General features: G+C 35.2%; 1 protein-coding gene across 3 annotated transcripts in view; it reads right to left on the reverse strand.

The window, feature by feature from the left end:
- The window catches only part of LOC107692357 (PEX5-related protein-like), a 99,202-nt gene extending 95,622 nt beyond the window's left edge, over window positions 1–3,580 (reverse strand). For 2 of the 3 annotated variants that reach the window (XM_016491350.1, XM_016491349.1), the window contains exons 1-2: window positions 3,301–3,580; window positions 2,180–2,212 (exon numbers count right to left, since the gene is read on the reverse strand). In XM_016491350.1, coding sequence (XP_016346836.1) covers window positions 2,180–2,212; window positions 3,301–3,321 — 54 coding nt within the window. In that variant the 5' untranslated portion in view covers window positions 3,322–3,580. The remainder of the gene's footprint in view (window positions 1–2,179; window positions 2,213–3,300) is intronic. The other variant, XM_016491352.1, reaches the window with a different exon arrangement.
- Window positions 3,581–10,179: the final 6,599 nt, after the last annotated feature.

Here is a 10,179-nt window from a genome sequence, read left to right on the forward strand (position 1 = left end):
GAAAATAATGTGTTTTTTGAACCTTAAACCGCATAAGCACATTTCATTACACCAAATACACAAAATAATGTTCTTTTTAGCAACATCATATGACCCCTTTAACACTGGGTTCTTTAGGAAGCTGAACAAGGTTATCTTTCCTTCACAACCAAAAACACACTTCTTTAGGTGACATTATTGGTTTTGTGATCAAAAACAAAATGTAAAATCCTTCTCGAGCAAGTCCTGTGCAGCACTGCCGATGACTTCCATAACCCGAATGAAGCACGTTGATGGGTGTACTCTTGCTTTCGCTCTGGTTTACATGTGCGCGATCTTCCAGGAGAAGTGCCCATACAAGGAATTCCGCCCTTTATGATGTCACACAGGGCTATACTCGAAAAAAACTTTCCGAAATTTATGCGAACCCTGAAGGAGTGTATTTGGCACAGAAATAATCAGTCATATGTCCAATTATTTTTTACTTTACTTTGGACATGTTTAGCATGAGAATCCAACTCTTTAAAAGCGTAAATAAATCAGAATGCAGGAATAAAGCAATAAGCCCCAAGAAGCCGTGGTTTACAGTGAATTTATAACAGCTAAGGGGTGTTGTTAAAACCCCCTTAGCTGTTATAAATTCACTGTAAACCACGGCTTCACTGGGCTTATTGCTTTTATAAAATGGTTATTCCATATACGTAGTAAGGTTTCACAAAATAAAACAGAGCAAATAAAGTGTAATGATATTAATAAAAACATTATTCTTCTGCCACACAATGTAGTTCCTCAGAAACAGTTGTGGTTGCAACAAAGTGGTTGCCAAGCAACACACAAACATAAACAAAGGTGTATGTTTGTAGAGTAATTTACAACAGCTTCGAACGTGGCTCAGCCAATCAGAATCAAGGACAGGAACTATCCGTTTTATAAATAGAATTAGACCTCCCCTTTAAATTCTGAATATGCAGAAGATGCTTCTAATTAAAGTAATATGAAAGTAAAATGGCACGGGAGATTTTTGCAAGCGTTCCATAAGGTGCTTTATCTTGGCCAGACAGCGGGGTTCATTTCAGCGATAGACGGAGTGAGATTTTTTGTGATGCCAATGTTTGATAGTGAACGCAATACACTGCGTTGCTAATTAATCTCAAACAGCCATATGGCTGTAAAGGGCAGGAATCACCCAAGCAACGAGTTATTTACAGTAATTATAACACGTGTTGTTAGGCTACATCTGAGGTGTGAGCTGATATATTTGTTTAAATAGGTCAAATAATCCTTAAAATAACTACTCTGATATTTATCTGCAGGAACTATCAATGCACAGATTGTCACAGAAGAAATATAAGACAGAACAAACCCTCTGCGTTTTTGTAAAGGAAATATCATGAACTGTCATGCTATGAGAGTATTATAAGACTCCATTTTAATTCTTAATTTAATGTTTTTTTTTTTCAGATATTATTACCAAATCCTATTGTGTTGTTGAAGATGAAACGGCAGAACTTGTACTGTACCCCTAAAAAAGAAATTTGGTCTATGAAAACGATCAGTGGGAAATATTGATTTCCAATGCCCCCTAGTGTGGTAAGATGTCGATGTTTAATACAGCAAAGCTATTCACAAACTTTGAAATCCAAGTTTTCTTTTTTTTTTAAGGCAAAAACCAACAAAGCATATTCATCTGTTAATGGCTGATGTGATCATTTTGAACAACTCTGACTTTCTTGTATACTTAAGTATCAATGTATTATTGCTTAGAAAATGTACCATTTGATTTGAACTCTTCACGGAAATGCAGTGATGAATATTTATACATAATGTGCAAATGCAAACTGTTTTCCTGTAATATAAATTGAGACACTAGTACAGAAAACAGTACAATTTTTACACCAATGATGGAGCGAAACAGTAAACATTGAATACTCTGAGATGGCTTCAAGGGAGAATGAGCCGTCACGGTCAAGATAAGTGTGTCTGTTTAGGGGGGAAGAGCTGCAAAGAGCCCAGTGAAGGACAGATAAAACATCTGCTTTGCACAGAGAGAACATTTCCTCTTAAATTACCTACCTACCTGACAAAGAAAATGTGATATCTTGCTCTCCCTAACTCCCCAAAGCCTGAAATAAAAGCCTCTAACATGATGAGAACAGTTATGAATAGGACCATATGAGACTCTTATCAAGTGTCCGATTACCTTTGTGCTGAAAACACATCCATTTTCTGTCTCCTGGAACATTAATAACGCAACGGAACTCTGAATTTATACTCATACAGTGTTGCACATCATTTTACATAAATATGATGTGTATGCTTTACATAGGTGCAAGGATATAGATGTATATGTATGAAACTGTGGTCAGTCTTAAGAATTATGGTAAATATACAAGTGAAGCCAGTCACTATCTAAGTGATATGAAGGTAACTGAAGCCACATCTGAGACCATAGAGACAAAGGGTATTAAAAAGCTACTCTGGTTTCCTAAGAAGCTTATAAAGAAGTCATAAAATATTCAGCTGGTAAATTACTTGGAAGTTGTAAGACTTGATAAACAAAGCGCTGCCTGCTTTCATTTAGCAGTTACGTAATTAAGAGATCTTCATAAAATAGTAACCAAACTCTATTGTTGCTGTAGTAAGAATGGAGGTTCAAAAGACTCCGGTGTGTCTCATTTTGCACAAAACGTGATTTATGGATTGCTTCAAGTTCAACTGTGTAGGCCTGTTTTTTATTCCCCAGGTGATACAAAAAAATTTGGGGCAATTTACTATTGGTGATACTACAACAAAGTGCGCAACTAAATTATTTTTAGCAGCAAGTCCGCAGAAAGACAAGCAATGTTTATATGAAAGTGTTCTACAACTGTAAACTTTTCTTTCTTTTTTGCAGACAGCTTATTTTACTTTTTAAATTGTTCAACTGGCATCTGCATCATTTACACTATATGAACAGCACCGGTTTAACATTTCTTGGTTTGCTTAATGTATCATACATAAACTAGCAATTTCTTTATATAAGTATATAGCATAACTTACCATTTCAGAGCCTATCTGCCATAAATATATTATATCATGGAAATTAAAATTAATGTACACAACAAACATCAACAGCAAGCAATACTCTTCAGGAGGAGGACAAACCCCCAACTTAACTCATAAAGCTTTGGCAAATGATTTGAATGCACTGATCACTTAACAATTGCACCTAACATGCTTCCAGTGCAATCCATTGATTTCAGTGCAACTAAAACAATACAAATAACAGCCATTATAAATGTAAAGAAAAGGAGTGTACGAGTTATTTGAACAGAGACTTACCTGCAAATGCCCCTGGTACATATTTAGTGGAGAATAAAAATGTCCCAGACTATGGATCGCAGTTAGATGAAAGCAAGAAATATGATGACACTTCTAATGTTCATGCGTGCGAGAGTGTTCTGAAAGTACTGAAAGAACTACTCTTGAATTTGAGTCCAGTTTAGGGAAGCCGACCCACTGGAGCTGTCTCGTGAATTAAGTGCTGAATTTACGCGCACGCGACAGCTTTCGTCACCGATGCACTTTATAAGGTGAGGAGGCTTCAGCGCAGCTGCTTCCAAGCTTGTTGTGCGCCGGCGAGTCTCTTCACCAAGTTGCTGAGGAGCGCGATAGATGCGCTGAACGCTCGAGGATGGTGCCTACGTCATAATCTCTGCCCCGGTGTGGCTCTGTGGGTTTTATCGTAGTTGGTGTGATTCTTCAGCAATTCCTCCCTCCTTTATCAGACACACGCTCTCTCTCGTCTTGTCGACTGTTCGTCCCCTCCTCTCCCCAGCCCAGCGGATTTAGGCGGAGCCGGTTCCGTCATTCACAGGAGCGTCGCTGCACGCGCAGATGCTCAGGCTCCAGGTGTTCTCATCGTTTTAATGTTCAGCTAGCAACTAACTTACTAAATCAAGTGAATGCCTCCGTCCTCCTCTTCGTGTGTTGTTCTTCTTCGCCTAGGAGCAAGGAGGCGCCACTTGAATTTGTTTTGTTACATAGGCCTAATAGTCAGTTGCCAGAAGTATGATAAGGCGACATAGCAGAAGACATGCTTATTCATTTTTTTTAATCGAAAGGGGAAAAAAAATGGTTTACTTCACTAAAGAAAGCATGTAAATCATATAAAATTGTTGATATCACAAAATAAATTGCACATAAATAATTGCACATAATAAAATGCATATAATATGAAAAAATGTTTTAATAATCAAATGCCTTATTAATTGCATATTTAAACAAACAAAACGTGTATATACATACACCATTGTGTTGCTTAGTATTTTTCCAGCATTTATTTAAAATAGAATATTTTTTTGTAAACGTAAAAGTCTTTACTGTCACTTTTGATCAATTAAATTCATTATATATAATATTAATCTTTTATAATTATATAATATTAATCTTCTTATTAGTTCTTATCTTCAATTAACTTTGGTACCACCCGACTTTAATTAAAAAATGATGTCTCTTAGTAATTTAAAATTTACACTAAAAATCCATGTTTTAAGCAAAGTAAAGATAAAAATTAAGTAAAGATATTAACACAAAGATTAATCCTGATTTCTAAAAAATACTGGCATTAAAGGAACTACATGGTTTGGAGGGTACTTATTCAATAAACAGAAGTCTATTCTGTTAAAATTCTTCTATGAGAATCTCTTCAAGAGAATGGAACAGTTTTTAAAATGTAGTATGAAAAATATGCCCTCTATTCAGTTCATAAAGAATGGTGATTAGATTAATGAAATATTTATAAGAGAAGGCAAGAATAGATCTTCATTTATTCAAATAATGTGTCTGCAGTAAGATTTTTACAATACTCTGAGTATGATGAATATGACCATTATTTAAAAAAATGCCAGCTCTATTTTTGTCCATTCCATTCCATTTGATGTATGATATCACCTTTACATACACTGTCATATTATACTGTCGACAAGTAACTGAATCTGTTGGGAGGCTTCATGGGTTGGGTTAGTATTCTGCCCTTGAATACAGTCTGACAGCTGTCTAAAAGGTATTAACACAACAGCATCATCATTTATCCCATATGAGAGTCAGAGACCTGTGTTTGCTGTCTGTGTTTGTGTGACCTGCTGCTTGTTTATGAGAACATGTGATGTCAGTGACAGATCTATGGTGCATGGCTGAGAGGGGTTTAGCTCCAAGTAAGGGTTCCCAGGCCTGGATGGGAACACTGATGTCACTCAATGACACTCAGGCTTGCAAACAGACCTGGACCAATGGAAAAAGTGATTGTATCCAGTGACATCACTAGGTTTGGGTGAGCTGTGGAAAACAAAAACAGAATACACGGATGTGACATCTTTTATGATCAATCTCAGGAAAAAATGTACAAAGCTGTTACTAGGGCAGTACCCCCTAGGGTACAAAAACTAGGGTACATCTTTGTACCTTATTTACCCCTAAATGGTACGTATTAGTACCTTAAAGGTACATATTAGTACCTAAATGTGCATATTATTACCATTGGAAAGGATATCGCCCCAGTGATAGTTGTGTACCTTCTTTTCTGAAAGAAAATGATTGGCAATCTGAGTTAATGTGATTTTTTTTTAAATCTTTTTTTTATTTATGCTTTGACAACTGTAATAATGCATGCATCTGTGTACAATATGATGCTTTCAGCTTTCTGCCATTTTGATGAAAGATGAAAATGACAAATTAAAAGTTATTTTTGCTCAAACTCAATGATCTAAGAAAAGCACTTATGCTAAATTGAACTGACACTTCTCACCCCACTGTTTTCTGACAAATACTTGAACTTTGTTTTGATTTTTTTCTCACATTTTGTCCTCAATTTTTGCTAAAAGGATACAAAAGATAATTTTTAAACAATTATTGCTGCAATAATCTCTTTAAGTACATTAACTGACTAGCATGACAAAGTATTCAAGGTAAAGCGGTGATTCTAATCTTTTTCAAAAAGTAGTTTGTTGGGTTTTTGTTATAAATATGAGGTAAAAGATAATTGTGATGAACAACTGCTCCCTTTACTTAAGTGATATAATGTAGATTGAAGTAATATAAAGCTATAAAACACACTATTCATAGATAATGTTTCCCAAAAATGCATTCTGATGCTTCAGGAACAAAATTTCCGTAGCATTCAGTTCTCTCGTAAATGCCACCAATATGTCACTGAAGATAATTTAAAAACAATATCTCTTTGTAAAAGGATAAACAGATTAGACTGCAGTAATTGTCAGTCGTGTTGTAACTCAGTATGCTGGAGGGATTTCTTAGACATCCTGTACTCATTAAAAAGGAGGGCATGATTTATTATTGTCTATAATTAAAATACTGAATCATAAACGATTGTTCACTGCATTTGCATGTTAAATTTGAGTGATCTCCTGTTTCCAATCATGTAGTACTGTCTATGTAACGTAAGACTGATGATTCTGCTGGATTATTGATCATAAAAACAAAGAGAGAAAGCATCAACCCAATACAAATAGTCCCTGAGTCGAAATGTACGTAACTAAGCGAAAAGAGGAAGAGAGATGCTCAGACTATCTATCATTGTAATGAATACTGTCTGCCTACCAGACCAACGTTTGAAAGCTAATTTGATTCACCATTGATGCTTTAAATGAATAGTTATGACAAGTGCAACAGCAGGTCTTGCTTTTACAGCTTGTTATTGCTTTATGTATTGTGTGGAATCTTGTGAGACCCCTCTACCGGCTTTCAACAGTATTTAAACATTAAGACACAGCAGCTGGAGCCATTAATATCACTTTATTACACAGTTTCTTTTTGAACTATAGCTACACGTTAAAGAGATAATTCACCAAAAAAAGGAAAATCTGTCAATATTTGCTCATGTCATTCTATACCAGTTGTGGTTGTCAGAACGTTACCTTAAAATATAGTAGCAGCATTTTGGGTTTTATGGAATTAACCTAAATTTACAGTTAAAAAACTGTATGATATTCTAAAGTACTATAATCTGTTTTGCACCCTGATAATATGCTAATACCACCATAAAGCCACAGGTGATAATAATAATCCAAGTTCATCATAAATAGCTTTTCCACAAATGTAGGTAAATACTAATGGTGGGCAAAAACACACCTGATATGAATTTTATGTAGAATAGGTACATCGTCATCTTGCTTCAAAGTGATTTGAACAAACATGACATCCTAATTATATGAATTCCCAACTCGTAAATACAAACTTTGCAGGAAGTTTTGAATGCACCATAATATACTGAAAGTGCAGTGCACTTATAGTGCACCATACTATACTGAAAGTGCACACATATACAAAACATTATCATGACACAAAAATTATGCAATCAACATAATTTAACAACATAAGATGTAAAATAAAACCCTATTGTACATAACTAATAAAAAAAAAAAAATCTGAAATGTCACACTGGGGATTCTGGGAAAGTCAATTTATGGTTTTCACTGTAAATTATAAGTTGAACTCCCAAAACAATAAATTTAACAGTATTTTACTGTAAAATTGCATGAAATGTCCAGTTGCAATAAACATTTTTTTACTGTATTTTTGCAGTCTTTTACCATTAAAATTAGGATAATTTTTACAGGTATGTACAAAAATTCTTGAAATATTCCACGAAATATACTTTTTGTTGTTTGCAGATGAAAGCAAGTTATACAGGTTTGAAACAACATCAGAGGTAATGCAGTTTTGGGTGAACTCTTTCCTTTAAATAGAGACCAGGAAACTCCATACAACAGGGACTCTAAGTATATATATCAGACACAATGAGCTTCTTCTACTGTCAATCAGAACTGGCCCTGTGACCTCCCCACCAGCACACTGACAGAGCCATAATTAGCTGTCTGCTGTCTATAACACCTCACACCTCAGCACATTCAGTAGCGTGTACACATAAAAAGAGTTAACGTGTATCCCCACCATCATTTGCTTGAAGCCGCCACATCTGACAAAGCAATGTTAACAATGTCACTGTTTTAAATTACATTTTTTTTTTATCATCTTTCTGCTCCATTTAATGTGTTTGAAGTATTTTTGTATTTCTCTGGGGGTAAATGACAGCTTTACTTAATTTGAAAGCAATGATAGTAAGACAAAAATGAAAGTTGGACTGAGAGGGAACTGTGGATCTTGAGGGATTTAGAGCCCATGATCTCATTTCCTTGTGTATTTTTAAAGCCCAGATGATCCATCTTGGGTCTATAAATTTAAATCTAAAAAAAAGAGAACCATGAAGCACCTTGCGAAAGCTTGACGTGAGGAGTGCAGTGCTGCTAATGAACTTTGAAATGGGAGTGAGCGGCAAGGGCTATCAATTATAATAACAGCCTCCCCCTCTTCCAGACAGAGCAGCATCCGTCCCCATTATGGTCCAACACCTCCGCCATGTTTAGCCTCATTAAGCAACTCTCCTCAATAAAAACGAGGGCCAAAGGCATCATCACACGGATGCACTGTTTGAAGTCGATAGATTCACATTTTGGAAAAGTCACATATTTATATACTCTGGCATATTTTAATATCATTATGACAAATGTCCTCAAAACTCCTGTAATGTCAGTCACAACACACACCAAACTAACTACAGATTTAGCGTCAATACAACAAGGAAAATAAGTGAGTCATGTGGTGTGTGGCCAAGTATGGTGTCCCATACTCGGAATTTGTGCTCTGCATTTATCCCATCCAAGTGCACACACACAGCAGTGAGTAGTGAACAAACACACACACACACCGTGAACACACATCCGGATCAGTGGGCACTTTAAAAAGTGTCATGTTGATTTTATAAAAGTAAAGAGTAAAAGTGTTTTAAGAGAAGTTTAATTTAATAACTCTACATATGTCATGTGGTGTAACAAACAAGTAGAAAGTATTAACATATTTTCCTAACACCTTGATTACACATCATTTAAAAATAAATAAATTAATACATTAAGGGATTTTTTTTTGTTATATCACAATAAAATATCATTCATTCATAAATATTTTAAATATGTTTTTGAGGAGTTGCACCACATGATTTATTTTTTAATTTTTTATATATTCTTTTATATTTCTCATGTTGGTTGGATCACATGACTTAAAAACTACACATTATTTTGATTTGGAAAACAAATGTTTTTCCATTATTAATAAGCAATGAAACATTTTTTTTTTCTTAAAGGAAAAAATTACAAAAAGAATAAATGAATTTTTATAAGCTTTTTTTTTCATTACGATAAAAGGACCATTGTTTCACTTTTACTTTTAAATAATAATAATAAAAAAGCATTTTAATTGAGAAAATCTAAAGCACACTCATAATAGAAGTTGTATAGTGATGTTGTCCTGTGTATGAATTGCATTTTTAGTGTATTTTTTAATAAATTAATAGATATGACCAGAAAAAGACAATCATGTCATCGACCACTCTGCTTCTACACATTTCAGCAATTGAAGCAAAGCAGAAACACGCACGTGTCCCATCTTTGCTCCATTCTGATAACCGAAGGCTGCTTTGCTGGTACTGAGGACTGAGACAAGCTTGTACATGTTGCTGTGATAGAAAGACAAAACTGGAAAGGCAATTAGTCATGATTAGTCCTTAGCAACCAGCAATTAATTATCGGGTGACGCATTCGTATGCCTGCTTCAAGAGGTAAGAAAACTTTTTAAGACCAGAGCAAGCAAAATTGGACACTGCATTGAGAGCACGGATATCCACAAGAAACATTGACTTTAAACACGGCCAGAGGAGCACTCTTTATATGGAGTCTAATCTACATGATGAATTATCATGTCGAGACAATGCTCTATATTACAGCCGCTGAGGAACAAAAGCCTACCGCTGGGATCTAAAAGTAAGATATTACAGTAGACACATTACATAAAGTATATCACAAATAGCACTGAATAATGCAAGACAGTATAAGTGGCTAGTTTATAAAATTAGAAGTGAAGTGTGTTGCCAACTGTGGGATTAATTTCGGAGAGTTTGATGTAGACCGTTTCAGTGTTGTGACTACAAAGCTATGGCGAGGCCTCAAGGGACAAAGCTTTTCACTGAGCCGATGGTTCAGCAAATTTGTTACCGGTTTGTTTCAAAGTCCTGTCAAAAGTTGCTTCTCGGAAATCATTTTGTGTGGTTTTTGCCTCTGATGAGGTGTTTGTTTCCGAAGTTAGAGGTTA

This window comes from Sinocyclocheilus anshuiensis, unplaced genomic scaffold (assembly GCF_001515605.1).
Source record: "Sinocyclocheilus anshuiensis isolate Anshui unplaced genomic scaffold, SAMN03320099.WGS_v1.1 scaffold70, whole genome shotgun sequence".
Lineage (NCBI taxonomy): Eukaryota > Metazoa > Chordata > Actinopteri > Cypriniformes > Cyprinidae > Sinocyclocheilus > Sinocyclocheilus anshuiensis.